The 20445-nt window shown below is 47.7% G+C and overlaps 1 protein-coding gene across 3 annotated transcripts in view; it reads left to right on the plus strand.

Moving 5' to 3' along the window:
- DPYSL2 (dihydropyrimidinase like 2) overlaps positions 1–9357 on the plus strand; it is a 117108-nt gene extending 107751 nt beyond the window's left edge. For all 3 annotated transcript variants that reach the window (XM_001927801.6, XM_001927796.5, XM_021073575.1), the window contains exons 12-14: positions 4077–4256; positions 5102–5267; positions 6817–9357. In XM_001927801.6, coding sequence (XP_001927836.1) covers positions 4077–4256; positions 5102–5267; positions 6817–6908 — 438 coding nt within the window. In that variant the 3' untranslated portion in view covers positions 6909–9357. The remainder of the gene's footprint in view (positions 1–4076; positions 4257–5101; positions 5268–6816) is intronic.

Below are 20445 nucleotides of genomic sequence, written 5' to 3' on the forward strand. Positions count from 1 at the left end.
TCTAGATTGCCCGCCCCAGGTGGCCTGGGCCAGCAAGTGCTGACACCTCCTCCAAGGGCTGCGACAGCTCCGGGGGCTGGGAAGGTGTCTGGCATTGCTCCAGGACAGCGCTGGGCCCTTGGCCGAATCCTGGTCCCCTTTGCCATTTAGAGGTGTTTGGGCTGCACTGGTACCTGTGGTGCAGAGATGGAGGGTAACTTCAGAGAAGGATGCTCAGCTCTCAGTATGAAGAGTTGACTTTTTCATTCTTCCTCACTGACTGGCTGAGCTTTGCAGCAGAGCCTTACAGCCACACTGATGTGTGACTTCGTTCACAACCTCTCAGGGGTCCGGAAGGGGCTGCTTTTATGGGCAGGGGTCCCAGGGCCCTGCTTGGGGTACTACCTCTTCATATGCATTTAACATCACAGCTCCATTTTCCCTTTCATTTGACCTTCTCAAGAAAGGGATGGTATTGTTATCCCAATTGGGAAGATAAATAAACGGCGGCTTAGAGAGCTTAAGTGACCAGTCTAACGTTACATAGCTATTTTGTGGTGGAGCCAGAATTAGAACCCAAAATTGCCCAGGGCTCTTCCCTGCCAGGCTGTGTGTGCAGTGTGTTGGTCAGGGTTAGAGGGAGAAAATCCTTCCCCTCTTTTCCAGATCCCTTCCCCGGGGGTGGTGGAAGGGGCAGACGAGACTCATCATTTAAGCAGATGACCTAGCTAGGGAGCCCGCATTTGGAGCTCTTAGCCAGGCAGAAGAGAGGCTGTGAAGGAATGATGCTTCCAGAAAACAGATCCTGCCCTCCAGACATTCAGGAGCCCAGCCCTGCCTTTACCTCCAGGCAACCCTGTCTAGGGAGTCATGACTTCTAGAATAGCCCACACGAAGCGTGCTTGTATAGCATTAATTATCTGGGAGAACCCGAACGGGAGGCTTTCCCTGTGTAGTACAATATTTCCTACCACGGGGCTAATTAGCTTTAATTTGGAGTCTTTAGCTAACTCTTGTTGACGGCCCCGCTATTAAGCCTCTGCCAGGCATCCAGCCAGTTGAGTAATTTGAGGAAGCCTGTGTGGATGTAGGTTAAAAATGTCTACCTGGTAAGCGATGAAGTCTCACTGCTCGCAGTTCGACAGAGTTGGCACCACATACCCTGAGCTGTGCTCTGACCATTGGACTTGTTAATTCTAAGTCCCTTAGAGTCTTGGGACGGGGTCTTCCGTCTTTTAAAAATAGGAGGTGGCCCAAACCAACTACACTTTACTTAAAAACAAACAAAAGAACACTCATAAAGAGTTCCTGTGGTGGCTCAGCAGAAATGAGCCCAACTAGTGTCCATGAGGATGCCAGTTTGATCCCTGGCCCTGCTCAGAGGGTTAAGGATCCAGCGTTGCTGTGAGCTGTTGGTATAAGTCGCAGGTGTGCCTTGGAGCCCATGCTGCTGTGGCTGTGGTGTAGGCTGACAGCTGCAGCTCCGATTTAGCAGGAACTTCCATATGCCACAAGTGTGGCCCTAAAAAGCAAAAAAAAAAAAAAAACCAAAAACCCCAAACCAAAAACCCCACACACGCATAAAAATCTTATGTTAAAGGAAATGATTAGAAAACAGTGAAAATGACTGCCCCGCAAGACAGTCACAGCTGCAGCCTTTACCCATATTACTGTGATAGTATCATTATTAGTATTAATTGTACATTTTAATTTGCGCATTAGTCTTTCTCCTTTGCTAGACCATGATTTTCTGGAAATAGGAGCTGAATTCCAGTTACTGTGGTATCTATAGCACCCAGTAGTTGCTCAAACATTGAATGACTCTTTTCTTCCCTTCTCCCTAGAATCCACTGTATTTCCTGAATAAATTAATTTTAACTTTTTTTTCCGGGAAAAAAAAAAAAAGAGAGAGTTGGCCCAAAGTGCTTCTGGACCCTATGATTAGCTTACAAGCAACTAAACTCAATATGTGCATCTTCTGTTGACTTTGATTTCAAAGGGTGTGCAATCTTATAGGGAAAGTGCAGTTAAAAAAACCAGGCGGTGAATAAGGGATTTTCTAAATGCCTACTTTGTGCCATGTCGTGGGCTTAGATGCTCTAGTTCCTTTTAGTTCTTGTGATCCTGGTGTCCTTCCTGCAGGATGGCCTGTGTCCCCTTAGAGATGAGGAAGCTCGGCCTCAAAGTCACACACTGGCTAAGAGTGGAGCTGGGAGGTGGACCGCAGGCAGATGGCACCATGGCCAAGGCTGTTTCCATTACTGCAGGAGGGCACAGGAGGAGCTTGTCAGAGTGTAGACAGTCAGCTGTGGGGAAGGTGGAAGACATGGGGTTTGATTCAGCCCTGGAAGGATGACCCTTTCCAAGGTCATTCAGAACTGACCTCATTCTCTCCTGGGGATCTGTACCCATATGATGCTTTTTCTGTGGTCGTCTTCACCCCAACCTTGCGAGGGAAGCAGGTGAAGACACTTTAGTTCTGATTCAAGCCGCCTGCCCAGGGTCACACAACTCCTGGATTTCAACCAGGTCCAAGATGCCACCGACTTGAACACATTATAGTTTAGGTACCACCGTGAAAGAAAACACACTGAGGAGGGTAAGTCTTGTAGGAGACTCTTTAAAAAAGAGGCAATGCTGCCAAGGAACTGCTTGTGCTGAGTACAGGAAAAATGAGCTGTGGGTCTGCCATGTAAAAAAGGGTGGCAAGGAATCTTGCCTGCCTTGACATTGGCATTGGTGGCAGAGAGGGCAAAAATGGCTCCTCAGAGGGTATGGACCGAAAGTGGGGACTCATGCGAGTTGGTGGTCTGAATTGTGCATCCAGCGTAGTCCAGAAAACCCTGAGGCTGAGGCTTTAATATAAGGTGGCATCTGTGTGGCAATCCCCCAGCTGGCAGAAAAAGCAGACCCCCGTCCCTGGGGAGGACTCGGCTCAGCGTAGGCTGACTTTGATGCTGCGGTGCCATGTGCTGTGAGACATGTTCTCGTTTCTGGGATGTGTGTCTTAGAGCCAGTGAACGGCTTGGGGACACATACTTCGGTCCCAGGAATCCACGTGTGGAGTCCCCTCCTCTTCCCTTCCTCAGGTGCCTCTCCCTCTTCCTCCCGTAGCTTCCACGTTGCTTCTTTGAGTCTCAGAGCAGGGCTGCTAGCTCCTCGTGGCTGTTTTCCATCCACACAGCTGCATTTCGACATCCAATGTGGGCTGACGAGCCAGCCAGGGGCTTCTCTAATGTCACCTGCCCCTGCACTAAGCAGGGCTGCTCCCTGGATGTTAGAGCTGCCTGTTAATTTCCAGCCACTTTACCTGTGAACAGGACAGGCAGGAGGAAGCGCCAGGCTCCTGGAATCTGGGGAAGGAGCAGCGGGGTGAGCAGAGGCTGTGGGGTGGGGAGGTTTTAGTGTCAAGTACAGTGTCCCCTGTTTTCTGTGGCCTCGTCTTCAGCAGGCACCTCACTCAGATCCAGGACCACCCCTCCACCCCCCTTTTTCAAGAGGGCGCGTGGATAGGGTCCCTCTTTCACCAGGAAACTAAGAGGATGGCTGCCTTGTCGGGAAATTAAACCTCAAACGTTTTCTCGAAGGCATGTCTCTTGAGTTACCACAGTCCTTTCATTTAGAAGCTTCAGCCTAACCACATGGCTGGCGGATTGGAAAACCAGGCAAACCAGTGGGAAAACCCACCCAGGGACGGCTCATTTCAAGATTAAATTTAGAACTTGGTCAGAGCAGCTTTTGGATTTTAACCTGACTGGAGCTTGAGTTAGTGAGAACAAAGTCACCGCTAATATGGGGGTGTGTGTGATTTTCTTATATTTGTGTGGCATTTACAAACCCTCATGCTTTCCCACACTATCTTTCTGTTTAATAATCCCCCCCCCCCACCCCAGGTTTTTGAAAGGCAGGCAAGACGATTCCATGTTCTAGACAGAGAGATGAAATCCTGCCGGGCAGCCCGTCGAGACAGAACCCCATCTCCGGGCCTTTCCTTCGTCTGCGCCTGCGTGATGTTGGGCAGAGGGTGGGGCCAGACCAGTGAGATCTGGCCGGGCTGGAGGGCGGATTCTGAAATGTACTGTCCTTGCTTCCTCTAGTCTCTGGAGTACAACATCTTCGAAGGCATGGAGTGCCGTGGCTCTCCGCTGGTGGTCATCAGCCAGGGGAAAATTGTCCTGGAGGATGGCACCCTTCATGTCACCGAAGGTTCTGGGCGCTACATCCCCCGGAAGCCCTTCCCTGACTTTGTTTACAAGCGTATCAAGGCAAGAAGCAGGGTGAGTTCCTCTGATCTTAGGAGTTGTTTTCTATCATAGATTAAATTTGGCTCCCTAAATGCTTGCTCAGCCCTTTGAGTCAGCCTGTTGAGGTGAGAACGCAGGATTCAGCAATAACGGAAAACATGGCCTCTTTATCCCTGCAGTTTAGTCCTCCAGCAAAGGGATCAGGCACCTCCACAGCCAGCTGGGATGAAGTGAGACCTCTGTGCTGGGATGAGGAGCATGTGATGAGGGTCAGAGAGGGGGAAGCCACTGTTGTAGAGTCGGTTAGGGCAAGTGTCTTGGGGAGAGGGCATTTTGAGTTGGGTCTTGAAGGTTAAGTAGAAGTTTGACAAGTCACAGAAGGGAGACAAAGGAATTAGAGAGAATGCTACCAGCGTGGAAAATGTAGAGTGTATTCAGGATGAGGGGAACACTCTACAGCACTGCTGTTTAGGAACAGTGCCTATTCCACTGTGAGGCAGGGAATAGGTGGAGCTTTAAGAGACTGCAAGGGAGAGTAAAATTGGAAGGTTTGGGGCCAGATCTTGAACATGAGACCAGGTCCTCTTCATCACATGGTTGGGAATTCCTACAGGGGTCAAGATGAAGTGCCTTGAAGGGGAAATAGGAAGAACCAGGAGTCAGTTTTTATATGACCGACCTTGGGGGAGCTTTGCCCTGGAGCTGGGGGGCTGGCCCCGTGATGACATCTGTCCCCACTGTCCCCCTCCATAGAGAGCCTTCCCTCCCGAAATCGCACAGGCCGGTCCTGGCATCTCTGCCTTCCCCATCAGGAGAGTTGCCAGGGAGGCGTCCTTTTGTGAATGTGGTCTGAGTCGAGGGACCCTTGTGTTCTGCAGCTGGCGGAGCTGAGAGGGGTTCCTCGCGGCCTGTATGATGGACCTGTGTGTGAGGTGTCCGTGACACCGAAGACGGTCACTCCAGCCTCCTCGGCTAAGACGTCCCCGGCCAAGCAACAGGCCCCACCTGTCCGGAACCTGCATCAGTCTGGATTCAGCTTGTCCGGTACGGTGATGGTTTGACGGGGCTCGGTTCTGTAGCACTGTGCTCCTATGGAGCTGGGGGGGGGGCTGGCCTCACTTTTGTAGGGGGAGAAGAAGTGGACCTGAGTGACACACCCATCCTTCCCAAAGATGGAACTCCCCAGAGATGGAATTCATAGCAGATAGTGGGCTGGGTTTCGGAACCCTGACACGAGTCTTTATCGCATAAAATGTCATACCTGGGATATTAGGGGACATTTTTTTCAAAGTATTATGTTGTCATAAAATAGGACACTGTGATGTTTTAGGATTCTCTTCTCCCCCACATATGTGGTATATTGTAATGGCTTGGCTTGTAGAGTCTAGAGTTTCAATGGCTTAACTTCGCAGCCCCGTTGCTAGCTGTGCCTCGGTCTTCTCGTCTGTAGATGGGTGTAATTGTAGTAGCTACAATTGGGGTTGGTGGGTTGGTGTGAGGATTAAATGACTTAATATACAAGTAAAATGCTTAGAACAAGGCTGTTTGATAAATGTCAGCCGTTTGCCTGGATAAACTATGGGATGTCAGGGAAGGTGAGAGGAAAAGGGTCCAGATTTTAGAGCTTCCTTACCTGAACTTCCCTACCAGCCTTCATTTGACATGTGACTAGGAACCTTCCGCTTTTTCTAGTTTCCTGAGCCTCAGATACGTGTCCAAATTTCTATGGTGTTAAAGAGTGAATCGGATATATTTTTTGCTTTTCTTGTCAGTTTTACTGGTTTTTAGAAAGTTGCCATATACAGGAATTCCCGCTGTGGCACAATGGTTAATAAATCCAACTAGGAACCATGAGGTTGCGGGTTCGATCCCTGGCCTTGCGCAGTGGGTTGGGGATCTGGCGTTGCCGTAAGCTGTGGTGTAGGTTGCAGATGCAGCTTGGATCCCGCGTTGCTGTGGCTCTGGTGTAGGCTGGTGGCAACAGCTCTAGTTAGACCCCTAGCCTGGGAACCTCCATATGTGGCAGGAGCGGCCCTAGAAAAGGCAAAAAAAAAAAGAAAAAGAAAAAACGAAAAAAAAAAAAAAAAGAAAAGAAAGTTGCCATATGCAGATTACCCATTTTCAGAAAATTTCAAAATAATGCATGTTAGTTTTTTCATAAAGTAACATGGGCATGATACTGTCTGTGCTGCTTCTCCCACCAGGCCATTCAGATATGAGGAACCATCATCACTCTTTATCTTTGCTGACACAGAGGATGGAGAGTGTTAGGGGACGAGAATGCACCTCCAGAAAAGCTCTGCGATTTGACTTCTGAGAATAGGGACCTGGTGTCATCTGAGTTGCTCAAAAATGTTCCTTGAGTCTGTAGTTTTACTTTTTAAGTAATGGACCCAACTGGCTTCTCTAAGAGGAGCTTTATACAACCTGTGAGTCTTCAGCCACCTGAGGCCCATCCTTTTTGGGTAAACTTTTGGTGAGGTTTTAGAAGGAAGATGAAACATAGGCTTTTCTCCCAAGCTGTGCTGTTTTGATTTGAAGCAGGGACTTATTTGTGCAACTGTTTCTAACCCAAACCCTCTTTCCTCTCTAGGCGCCCAGATTGACGACAACATCCCCCGCCGCACTACCCAGCGCATCGTGGCGCCCCCTGGTGGCCGTGCCAACATCACCAGCCTGGGCTAGAGTTCAGGGCCATCTGCCCGGGGATGGGGGATGGGGGATGGGGAAATGGGACACCTGAGGACATTCTGAGACTTCCTTCTTCTTCTTCTAATTCTTTTTTTTTTTTTTAAGAGCCTGTGATAGTTACTGTGGGGCAGCCAGTTCCTGGGGCTCCCTCCTGGGCCCCTGCACTCCGTCATCCCTCACCCGGGGTCACCGGTTTTGCTCACCCACCTCCCTACACATCTACAAATACCGCACCCAGGTCTCTCCACCAACCCCGTACACGGAATTGCATCCAACACTCAGACATGCGGAACAAAGCAAATCACAGTGAGGGGGTCTGTCCTCTCCGCCCTCTGGTGTACTTGGCATCATCTTCCTTTTCATTGGGGGAGGGGAAGATAAAGTGAATTGCCCAGAGCTGCCTTTTTCTTTTAAAATTTTGAGAAGTTTTTTTGGGGGGGCTGGGGAAGGGTGGGCAGAGGAGGGGGGAGATTCTTTTTTTTTTTTTTTTTTTTAAAATACTAAATTGGAAAGCCTAATTCAATATTAATACAAGGGGTTTGAACTGGACATCCTAATGATGCAATTGTGTAACCATCAAGCTGATTCAGGGTGGCAGGCGACCTGCCTGCCCCTCCTGAGAGGCTGCACAGCGGCCACACCGCCATTCCGTTGTCTTCTGGGTCAGCTGTTAATAAAGGGCAGGTTTTCTTTCTGGCCTAGATTTTGCTGCAGATGAAATCTTTTGAGGATTCTCTTCTCCTCTCTTCACCTCTTTTCTGCTCACAAACTCACTCTCGCTTTTTCATTCATGGATCGGTTCACACATCTCTTTCTTTGTGTTTTCTCCAGCCCTTGTCTCTGAGATGGTGTTTTTCACCTCCTCCCCCCCAGGTCTTTTCCAACAACCAGGTCTGCCATCTTACTGTGGTCCTAAGAACCTGCCTGGAAGGCTGTGAGCTGTGTCATTTGCAACCATCGTCATAGGCTGTCCTAGTCCACAGAAGACTGGTGCTACCCACCCGCGCCCCCAGGTTGTGCATTTGAGTTTGAGATGCTTGCCAGGTGCGGGGAAGGACCGAGTTCCTTACTCACCCTGTCACACGTGGGCCGGGGATGGACCTCAGACTGTGCTGAGATGTTGAGGAAGCCACAGGCTTCAGGACTTGGCGGTTTTTCCTCTGTGCCATACTAAGCGGCCAAGGACACAATCGAATCTGATAACCGAGTCCTGTAACCCAAGTGACCATACCAGGCTCAGGCCAGCCGCCAGGAGTGATGGGAGCCTGGCCCCTAGGGCCTGCCATTTCCCAGCTAAGAATCTTTGGGGGTTCCAGAGCGTGCTCAGCCTCTCAATTATTTAGAAAAGACACCAATGCAATAGAGGGGGGCCTCCCAAACGCAGAAAACCCCTGGGAAATTTGACTTAAAGGCCATTGTCATTTGCAAGAGGAAAAGTCTGTTTTTCGAGTGAGAGCTGTTATGGGGAGAAAAACATGCAGGTTGGATGTGTGGCCTGTTAGAGATGCCAGGCGATCTTGTGTCCACACCCCGCCCTCTCCTGGTCTCAGAAACCCTTTCCACTAGCTGCCTTGTGCCTTTCCCTGTCTTTGCTGATCTGTGTTGCATCTCTTTCCAAATGTGTTTACAGGTTCTCCTAAGCAATGCTGTGTTTGCAGGCTTTTATAAAACCAAATCTGCTTTTGTAAAGTGTGACATTAAAAAAAGCAGGTCATCACATCATCACACTTGTCTCTCCACACGTTTTGCCTTCGGGGTTATGGTTGGGGTTTATTTTTTTTTTTTTGTTGGTGTTGTTGTTTTATTTGTTATTTTAAAGTAAATTGCACTTTTAAAGAATAATTGGTTAACTTAATATATTTACCTTTTTTTTTTCTCACCTGCACTTCGAGGAAATTTGAACCAGTTGGAAAAAAAATTTTTTTGTTTCAATTCTAAGAAACACTTGCAGCTCTCCACTATTCACTGAGTCTTCCTGTTTTTCCTGTACCAGGTCATGGTCATTTTGGTTATTTTGATTGTTTCCTTCAAACAATTTAAAACCTGAAGATTTCCGCAGGCTGTGTAAGCATGTTTACCTGTTGGCTTGCTTTGTGTGTCTGTTAAATGAATGTCATATGTAAATGCTAAAATAAATTGACAGTGTCTCAGAACTGAATAACTGCAGTGACTTGATGCTCTAAACCAGTGTAGGATTTAATCATAGATGGTTTTTAATCCTTGCAATTGTGATTGTGACCACGAGTGGAGGACCTTTCATTGCTAAAGCTGATTATGTGTGTAGCCAGAAGAGTACCTTTTTTTTTTTTTTTTTTTTTTTGGAACCACTGTCTTAATGGCAAAATAATTATGGTAAAGAACCAAGTCTCGTGTTTATTATTCCTTAAGAACTCTGTGTTATATTACCATGGAACGCCTAATAAAGCAAAATGTGGTTGTTTCAGGGTGTGTCTGTGTTGAGATGTTTGGGGAGGTAGTTGCTTGGCCCCGGGCCTCCCGTCAAAACTTCCCTTCCTGGAACATTCTGGAAGCCTTTGGCCTCGCTCATGGTGGTGCCTGTGCCAGTTCAGGAGTTTTCACTGCCTGTTGCAGGTGGTTTTGTCTGAGCCACTGAGGTCTAATGCTGAGCAGAGCCTTGCGTGGCAGAGCTGAGTCTCAAAAATAAATGGATTCCACTCTGAGAGAGGCCTTGGGGAGCCTCTGGAATCAAGCTGCAGATTTTGGTTGGGAAGTGGAAATCGGGGAGCGGGACCGGGGGCCCTGTGAGTTAGTGTCTAGCCTCCCTGGGCTCTCTGTAGCCTTGGAGCTTGTTCACCCTGGAAAAGTCTCAGGCCACAGGGGGGCGTGAAAGATAAGAGGCTGAGGTGTGTGAGCTTGCATCCAGAGCCTGCAGGAAACCAAGACATAGGGCACACGTTCCTCCTCCACACCCCCCCCACCCCTCCAAGTGCCAAGAATGGGGGTGAGGGAGAGCCATGCCAGACCTCGCCTCCCTGCTCACCGTAGGCTTGGTTCACACACAGTTACCTTGTTAACTGGCACGGCGATTATTGGTTTGGAAAACACTTGAAGAGAGTGCGTTTTGGGGCCTCCCCCAGCCCATCACAGGGTTGATGAAATCTTTTCTCGTGTTTTCCATCCAGCTCTGTCCAAACAGGATATGAAATGATTTACAAAAATATGCACACTCTACCAAGCTTTTAGAAACAGGGTGTTTGAAAATAATGGCAAGAAAAATAAGATAAGGTCCGAATTTGGTTGGTACAACACGCTGCTGTGAGGCTGTAAGCTTGTAAAGGAACTGAGTGTTCTAGCAATAGATACGGAAAAGGAACATAGGACTAGGAGACCGTATGATGTTTACGGTGACCCGAAGGGAAATTAGTCCTTCAAAAGGAATACAGAGATTCCGGGTCATCAGCACTGAGGGCAAGTCCTGGGTCCAGAACCACAGCGTTGTCTGTCCAGGCCTGGCTCTTATCCTGTTTCACTGTACGCCCGCGGCAGAGAAGCAAGAACCAGGAAAACTGAAGCCGCCCGGGAGAGCAGGGCAAAAAAGGCTCACCGTGACATTTATGTGACCTGCGACAGGAGTTAGGATGGAAGCCCAGGCCCTTCTCCCTGGCCCATCCTGGTTTCGTCTCACGCCAATTGGTCTCTGTGCTCCCGCCTGCGGACGCCCCGCCCACGTGTCCAAGCTCCGCCCACCCCTGGCGAACAGCCACACCCAGGGCTGCCCAGACCAGCGCTGAGGTCTGCGCTCTGATCCTCTGATCGCAGAGCCAGCAGAGAGACCCCCTGGAGACGCTGGGAAGAGGCTTGCGTGCATTTGAGGAGGGACCTGAAGGTGGGCGGCCAGAGCGCAGGCACTCTAAAGAAGGGATCCCAGGGGTGCCACGTGGCTGAACAAGGGGACCGAGTACATAACTCGGGCGATATGATTTATCCAGAGACAGATGTCAGAGCACCTAGAAAGATTAAGTGGGATGCCTGGGCTTTGGGGAGCGTTGTGTGTTGTGTCGGCATGAGTTGAAGGTTATATTCTCTGGCGAGGTTCTGTAGCACACGTTCTGTAAGAAAAGGCAGAGCCATCCCTTTCTCATGAACTGAAACGGGGGACTTCCTGTCGTGGCTCCGCAGTAATGAATCCAACTAGAATCCATGAGGACACAGGTTTGATCCTTGGCCTCGCTCAGTGGGTTAAGGATTCCGCCTTGCCGTGAGCTGTGGTGTAGGTCACAGATGCGGCTTGGATCTGGTGTTGCTGTGGCTGTGGTGTAGGCTACAGCTCCAACTGAACTCCTAGCCTGGAAACTTTCATATGCCGCAGGCCCTAAAAAGACAAAAAAATAAAAGTAAACCCGAGGTGGGGTTGAATTGTGATGGTGCTGCTGCTTTGGTATGATTGTTTGGGAAAGCTGTTTCACTTCTGTGGGCTTTATTTACCCTTTGAACGATAGAGCTGGTGTTATCTATCCAAGCTAATGCCCATAATGGACCAGCCACAGATCAGACAGAGTGCTGAGCAGAGGACTGCTGTGGGTCAATAGGAAGCTGTAGGAAACAGTGTCCTAAGTGTCTCTCCTGAAAGAGAAACAGATTAGTAAATGAAGACTGGTGACCGCAAAGGGTCTGGTTAACAGCAGAGGTCATAGGACAATGAGACATAGAGATGCTGTTGATTGTTAAATAAAACAATTCGTTGGTTGAAGTCATGCTGATAATAGCTGATGTTATTATGTGCCAAGCCCTTCCTTAAAGGGCATTTCACACAGTAACTCAATCTTTGAAGCAACCCAGGAGAACGTACCCTGACTTTTGCCATCATGCTGATGGGAAAACGGAAGCACAGAGAGTCGAGGGACTTGATCGGAACCAGGCTTTGACCCGGTTCAGTCTGGGGTGCGTGGCCGTGTTTATACTCGTGGTGACTCCAGTGTCTTGGAGGAGACAGCTCTTCCTTGGAAGGGGATGGGGAACGAGAGATGGAAAGTGCCAGAGAGTAAGACTGTGCGGCTGGTGAGGGAGGCTAGTGGAGGCAAATTGAGGCAAATTGTGGACAAATGGGAGCTTTGCAGGGAGTTCCCACTGTGGCAAAGTGGATTAAGAATCTGATCCCAACCCCAGTCTAGCAGCTTGGGTTGCTATGGAGGCGAGGGTTTGATCCCTGGCCCAGGAACGTCCGTATCCCGCAGGTGTGGCCATAAAAAAAAAGTCAGAGAGAGAGAGAGCTTTGCAGAAAAGAATGATGATCTCATTAAGCCCCACACAAATTTGAAGATATGTGGGCTCTAGATGAGAAGAAATGAAAGGCCTCTAAAATACCCAGAAAGCCAGTGGGGAAAAATCATTTATTCTAGAGCAAAAAAACAAGGAAAACAATAATAATTTGGGGGCACTATGTTTTATACCAGATTTAGGGAAATTGTGTTGATTTGGTGAAAAATTAAAATTCGTATATGCGCATATGTACATACATATATAATTAATATGAATAAGGATCTCAAAAGGGTAAATAAAATAGTGTCTATTGAAACTACTTTGAAAAGGAGCAGAGGAATGTAGACATGGGAGCACATCATCATCCTCTGATGGTTTGATGTCAGGACAGGCAAGTACCACCCTCAGCAGTGAGGCTGTGGTGTCCACATGGGGCTCTGGGCTGGTGGCCGAACATGACATGTGGGGCCCTTGGAAGGAATACTGGGAGGGTTGAAGGCCAAACACTATCCCATATAAGGTTTTGTGGTTCAAGCAATTTACACTGAGATCATCTATGTGATTAGTTTCAGCAGTTAAACCTTGTCCATGCTGCTCATTACACAAATGGTCCACATCCGAATAAACATGAACCCACAACTTGAAACCATCGGCAACCTGGTGTGTGTGTGTGTGTGTGTGTGTGTGTGTGTGTGTGTGAGAGAGAGAGAGAGAGAGATGGGAACAGGGCAGAGATAAGGGGGAAGTCAGAGAGAAGTGGCCTGACCTCCTCCAGCAATGACCTTCAGCTTCACCTTGCGTCTCTGAGCTCCCCAGGGCCCCTCCCTCCACAACACCCAAGCGTGGACACCTCAGGAAAGAAGGGGGCAAAAGGGGAGAACTTCCTGTCTGGCTTTAGGGTCCATCCTTCCTCAGGGAAGACCAGATGTGCAGTGGACTTGGCACCGAGTTTACATTTCTGATGGATATTCCCCTTGAGTGTTCCTGTCACTCCAAAGGTTTGCCACTTAGAGGCCTCTGGGGACCCAATAAGCCTGGTCAAAGAGCTCAGCACGCCCTCTGCTGGAGACACACATCTTTTACCTTCTACAGTACTTGAGCATTAGGTGACAAAGCAGCAGAATGTAGTCAAGGGCAGCTTTGTCTCTGGAGAGCAAGGAGGAGTTGAGATAGCCACCAGCTGGGGTGCACTGGGGGGTCCTGCCTAGATGGGGGGAAGTGGGCTCCCAGCTTTATCTTCCACTCTCTGTCCACTTACTTTTTGACATCCTACTCCTTCAGTCTTGTGACTTGGTTGTCCTCGGGCTGTCAGCCTCCACCCCCACCCCACCCCCAGCATCCCAGCAGTTCTCTCAAAATTCTTTTTTTTTTTTTTTGTCTTTTGTCTTTAGTTGTTGTTGTTGTTGTTGCTCTTTCTTGGGCCGCTCCCGCGGCATATGAAGGTTCCCAGGCTAGGGGTCGAATCGGAGCTGTAGCCACCGGCCTACGCCAGAGTCACAGCAACGCAGGATCCGAGCCGTGTCTGCAACCTACACCACAGCTCACGGCAACGCCGGATCGTTAACCCACTGAGCAAGGGCAGGGACCGAACCCGCAACCTCATGGTTCCTAGTCGGATTCGTTAACCACTGCGCCACGACGGGAACTCCTCTCAAAATTCTTGAGCCCACATCCTCTGCTTGAACACACCCCAGCTCTGGACCTCCGGTCACAGCTGCCCTGCCAGCCAGCAGCCCCCACATCGCTATCTTGACCCAGAGCCCCAGCTCCCAAGGACAGACATGACACCATCGAAGTGAAGACTTCCTGACAGTTGCTTCTTTTCTCCTGGGTCATCCACGCCGTCGGCCAGAGGGTGAGGAATGAGGGTTCATGACCCAACCCAGCTGCCTGGCTTCCTTCCAGTCCACAGATGGGTTCTGGGGAGTCCGAGTGCTCCTGTGCAACAGGGGCCTGTGGATCTAAGACAAACAGACTGCCAGATATTCCTTTAGCAAAGATGGGTTTATTCGGGATCAGCAGAGAATTGCCATTCAGGGTCTGCAACCAGGGGGAGCCACGGGCAAGTCCCCACAAGGCAGGCGAAGGAGAACAGTTTTTTGTTTTTTGTTTTTTTTTAAATCGAGGAAAAGGAAGTTAGGAGGTGCTAGTAAACAGAGTCCATGGCTTTCATTGGCTGAGCTCTTGCCAGGAAAGAAGAGTCTCTCTTCCTCCTGTTGGGCTCAGCTCTCATCTTAGGGCATGAGAGCTCCCCCTGCTGGTCTCTCGATTCTATGTCATTGAAGTTTCTGTTTGTTAATTTTTTTTTTTTTTTCTTGGCAGGGCTTGAGGCATGTGGAAGTTCCTGGACCAAGGATCAAACTCCATAGCTGTAACCAGAACCACAGCCGTGACAACGCTAGATCCTTAACCCGCTGAGCCGCCAGGAAACTGTTAATTTCCTACGGGACTATGGAAAGCCAGTCATCTAACCTCATCTTCCTTTCTTTTCTCTGTTGTCACCCATCTGGGCATCTCATCTCTGCACCTTCTCCCCTTGGTCAACCTCCCAAGCCCAAACTCTCCATATGGGCTTCATGATCAACAGACTCACTCACGATTCCATAAACTCTCATCCTCACAGAACACTTGCCCCCCCATCTTTGCCTTAAAAGAAAACCTGGTCCCCCTTGCTAAGGACAACGTTTTGCCCTTGGTCTTCTCAGGTGGCACTTCCTCTACACCTAACTCTTCAGGGGGTAGGGGGTTGACGTCCTTGCTGCTCAAACCTCAGTACTTCCTCCCCACCGGGTCATCTGGCCGAGCGGCCCCCACACCTGCTCCCTGCTGGCATTTCCTGATTCAGAGACCCTTCTCATTCATTGCAGACTTTGGTGTCAAGTCATGGGGCAGTGCTGCTCTCCACCACCAGTAGGAATTACTTCAGCATCCACGCCAATGATCCGCCCAGGGTCCTAGACTTTGTGCTACCTTAGCTATCTACGCCCCAGGCTGTTGTATTTCCACAAATGCTCTCCTTGCTGAAATCACATGCCTGCTCCGATCATTCCTCTGGTCATTTTGGTTGACTTGTTCAAACATTCCCACTGCTCCTGTTCTCTGGTACCACCAGGTTTTCCTGTCCAACACCCTATCTGTCTTCTCTCTCCACCGGCCTCCTCCTGTCTTCCCTCCCTGTGCTCCTGAGAGTCCAAGGTACGTCATTTCATTCATTCTCTCGCCAACATCCCGAATCCCTTGACCTTTGTCCTTTCATTGCATCCTCTTTGTCAAACTTCAACCCTTGATGAACCCAGCCATCCTCCTCTCTAGCTTGGGCACAAACCACAGACTTAAGCTAGAGGAAACTGCACGTTGCTATCCTGAGAAAACCCTGGCACTGACTCCAGCTGTATGCTGATCCCTGAACACTTCCCAGGAATCCTACCTTTTTTTTTTTTTTTTCTTTTCTGCAGTAGGCTCGTGTCCTACATTCATCTCGAATCACTGTCCTGCTTTCCCCCGTGTCCACCTCTGTCTTAACCTCTGCTTCATAAAGAAGGTATGAACCAGCAAGCAGAAACTTCTTTGACATCTTTCTACCAGATGAGTTAAACTTCAGCTGTACCCACCCAACCTATCCTCTTCCCACCCCCACAGTTTATCTAAATCAGTCCCCCTACCTGTGCCAGATGCCTCCAACTTCTCAGAAAAACTTTTTGTCTGGATTTTCAATATTTTTCTCTAATGGCTAATTTTATCAACATCAAAACATGCTCAAATAGCTTTTTAAAAAAACCCTCCCCTAACGCTACATTTCCATTTTAATACCATTCTATTTTACCCCTTCTTCAGAGCCAGTTTTCTTGGATGAGGTAAGTAGATTCATGGGATCCACTTTTCCACCTCCCATTTACTCCTTAACATATTTGACTCCTGAATGGACCACAGAGGACTTCCCTATTACTAAGCCCAAGGGAAACGTCTCCATCTGTATCTCACTTAACCTCTTAGGGCACGTGGTGCAGACGATGTCTTGTCTTCCTTCTTCCTTTGATGCTCATGTCATTCGTTTTATTTTCTTCCTATCTTTTTGGCCATTCTTCAGCATTCTTTGCCAGCCCTTTCTTCACTAGTTTATGTGGTATTTAGAATCCTTCCAGACTCTGTCTTACCAGGCTTTTTTTTTTTTTTTTTAAATAGCTACAACCAAGGCATACAGAAGGTCCCAGGCTAGGGGCTGAGTCAGAGATGCAGCTGCTGGCCTACACTAAAGCCACAGCAATGCTGGATTGGAGCCATGTCTAAGACCTGGATATTTTGATGGGGATTGCATTAAATTTGTAGATTGCTTTGGGTAGTATGGACACTTTAATTCTTTCAGTCCATGACCATGGGATATCTTTCCACTTCTTTGTATCATCTTCAGTTTCCTTCATTCATGTTTTATAGTTTTGAAGGTACAGGTCTTTCACCACCTTGGTAGAGCTCATTTCTAGATATTTTATACTTATGGATGCAATTTTAAATGGGATTGTATTCTTGCTTTCTCTTTCTGATAATTGATTATTAGTGTATAGAAAAGCAACAGATTTCTGTATGTTAATCTTGCACAATGCAACTCTGCTAAATTCATTTATTAGTCCTAATGGTTTTTTTGGTCCATTTCTTCTAAGTTGTTCCTTTTTTTTTTTTTCACATGTAACTCACTATCCTATGATTTTTTCCCCCTTCTTTGGCCACATCTGTGGCATATGGAAGTTCCTCGGCCAGGGATCAAATCTGAACCACATTTGCACATCTGTGGCAACGCCGGGTCTTTCACTCACTGAGGATTGAACTGGCAATGCCACAGAGATGAGCCTCATCATTAACCCACTGTGCCATAGCAGGAACTCCTGATTTTTTGTATCTGTGTGGTATTGGTCACGATTTCTCCTCTTTCATTTCTTATTTTGTATATTTGGGTCTTCTTCTTTTTTTTTTAAAAGCGAAGTGTAGTTGATTTACAATATTCTGTTAATTTCAGGTGTATAGCAAAGTGATTCATAAATATATATAGTATATTATATACACATAGTTTTTCAGATTCTTTGCCATTATAGGTTATTATAAGATATTGAATGTAATTCCCTGTGCTAGACAGTAAATCCCTGTTGCTTATATACTTTATGCATCGTAGTGTGCCTCTGTTATCTTAATTTCTACCTCCCCCCTTTCCCCTTTGGTAACCATAGCCGACAGTTTTGGAGAGATGGGTTTCCACCAAACACAGGTGCCCGGGAACTTGTCCAATACAACAGAAAATGAATCGAATGAGGTCTCAGTCTAGAGAGGAAGAAAAAACGTATAAGCAAATAATCGTGGTTAGCAATGCGACACAACCATAAACCACAAGGTACCCAAGCAGGGGGATGTAGCTAATGGGATAGAGGGGATGAGAAGGATTTCACGAGCAATTAATGTCTTCAAAAATGAAAGTAAAAGAATCACAAAAAATGGAGACGTCTGCTATCACAGAGCAGGGACCCAGAGGCCCATTCTATGAACATCTCAGGCTCATTTCATCTCCACAGTCACCACACCACCCAGATCCTTGGACTTGAGCGTTTCATGTACACTGTTTTAGGACTGGAGTGACCAGATGTCCTAATTCTCTAGTCCTGCTGTTTATTCCTTAGAAAGTTTCTATCAGTTCTCATTGCAAGGCTGTCATGTTCATGAAGGGTTACTTCATGTGGTTTATTACTGCTCTTTCCCCGTTCTCCATCTTCCTCTCCACACACCACTTGTCCACGCAGCTTCCACCCCCTCCAGAATGGGCATCTTGTTCTTTAGGGGCTTAGAATGGTCCCTCACCCGATTGCCTTTAAATGCTTAATTTCACTTTAATAATGGTCCTCTCCACTCTCACTGTGCCCTTTTCCTCCTGGATGACAGGCCTACAAAATGATTGTCTCCGTTGACAAAATATTTGTTGAGGAATTTGAAAGGAAGCTTATTAAAAACTCATCTCTGGGAGCTCTGTCATAGCTCAGTGATAATGAACCTGACTATGAGGATGTGGGTTCGATCCCTGGTCTCGCTCAATGGGTTAAGGATCTGGTTCTGCCATGAGGCGAGGGGTAGGTTGCAGACACGGCTTGGAGCTGGTGTTGCTGTGGCTGTGGTGCAAGCTGGAAATTGCGGCTCCAGTTCGACCCCTAGCCTGGGAACCTTTGTATGCCGTGAGTGCAGCCATAAAAAAGCAAAACAAACAAACAAAACAAAAGCAAAAAACAAAACAGCAAAGCAAAACTCATCTCTGGCCAGTTGCACAGCTTTTCCACTAGATGGCAGCAGTGCATGAGCTGTGCAAGAACCCGTTCCCAAACCCTTGAACAGAAAACAGAATGCACCAGTCAGTGAAGCCAACACCCTAAAGAATGGGCTGCCTCCTGTCTGTGAAGAGACCAATGGATGATTCTGAGTTTGGAGAGTTTAATGTACTAATACAAAGTGGGTGTGAGAAAGGGTCAGTAAAAAGTTAACTACTAGGGGCCAAATCTCAGATTCCACCATTAATAAGAGGGACTTTCTGTTAGTGGTGGCCTGTTTCCTAATAGTTTACAACTGTGTTGTCAATCTGCCAGCCAGATACAGTAGATCTGTCTTCTTTTTTTTTCCCCCGCTTTTTAGGGCCACACCTATGGCATATGGAGGTTCCCAGGCTAGAGGTCGAAACAAAGCTACAGTTGCTGGCCTACACCACAGCCACAACAACACCAGATCCGAGCCACATCTTCGACCTACACCGCAGCTCGAAGCAACGCCGATCCTTAAGTCACTGAGTGAGGCCAGGGATCGAACCCACAACCTCATGATTCCTAGTCAGATTCATTTCTGCTGCGCCTTAATGGGAACTCCCTTCATTTCTTCTTGCAGCCTGTTTTGGTGTTTCATGTTGCCGCCTATGGTCAAGAGTTGGAGCTGATTTCTCTCTCTCACCATCCTTCATCTTCCCCCTTCTTTTCCCGGTTCCCGATCCTTGTGCCCAGGCTTGGCTTTCCTACTGTGTCTGATGTATGGGGATATGAAGCTAAGAGTACACTGCCACTTGGGATACCCTGGAAGGTGTGGCCTTCCCACTAGAGTCATGTGTTGGAGGAGGGTTCTCTTAAGATTTGCATTTTAGGAGTTCCCGTAGTGGTGCAGCGGAAATGAATCCGACTAGGAACCATGAGGTTGTGGATTCGATCCCTGGCCTCGCTCAGTGGGTTAAGGATCTGGCGTTGCTTCGAGCTGTGGTGTAGGTTGCAGATGTGGTTCGGATCTGGTGTTGCTGTGGCTGTGGCATAGGCCGGCAGCTGTAGCCTGGGAACCTCCATATGCTGTGGGTGCAGCTCTAAAAAAAGACAAAAAAAAAAAAAAAAGATTTTCATTTTAAGTGAGTCAATGTGTTAATGATAACTGGGATAGGAAATACAGTCACTGCTTATATGTCACTGATGCAAGTTAATTTATCTGTACTAATTAAGGCTTAGCACCCCAAGTGAATGGAACATAAGGACAAATAAGCTTTTAAAAATAACTATTTAAGAGTAAAAGTGATACATATTAAGTATAAAAAAAGGAAGAAAATACATTTTGCTTATAACCATATATCCCCCCACTGCCAGACTGATAGCATTCCATATATACTGCATAGAAATAATTTTTAGTAATGCCATTTTTAATGACTGGCTAGTATTCCATTCTAAGGAGGTATAATATGTTTAATCCCCTGTTCTTGGGTAGTTATGCTGTTTTTTTCCCTAGTATAATTAGTTCTTTCATGAACACACTTGCAGATAAATATTTGTATTCATTCATGATTATGGCCTTATTAGGAATTGCTAGAGACTGAATTCTTTAGTCGAAAGTTATGCCCGTTTTAAGACTTTGATAAACACCATCAAAATGACCTTGAGAGGGAGTTCTCCAGTGGCTTAGCAGGTTAAGGATGCTGTGTTGTCACTTCAGTGGCTTGGGCTGCTGCTGTGGCTCAGGTTTGATCCCTGGCCCAGGAACTTCCACATGCCATGGGAGTGGCCAAAAAATGAACTTCAGAAAGTGTGTATGAGTGCCCTTATAGCTTCACTAACACTAAGCATAATAACTTTTAAAATAGTATTGCCAGTCTGATAGTCAAGTATGTTCTATTTTATGGATTCCCGTGTGGATCAGTGGAAAAAAATCTGACTGATACCATGAGGACTCAGGTTTGATTCCTGGCCTCGCACAGTGGGTTAAGGATCCAGTGCTGCCGTGAGCTGTGGTGTGGGTCACAGATGTGGCTTGGATCCCGTGTTGC

This window comes from Sus scrofa, chromosome 14 (assembly GCF_000003025.6).
Source record: "Sus scrofa isolate TJ Tabasco breed Duroc chromosome 14, Sscrofa11.1, whole genome shotgun sequence".
NCBI lineage: Eukaryota > Metazoa > Chordata > Mammalia > Artiodactyla > Suidae > Sus > Sus scrofa.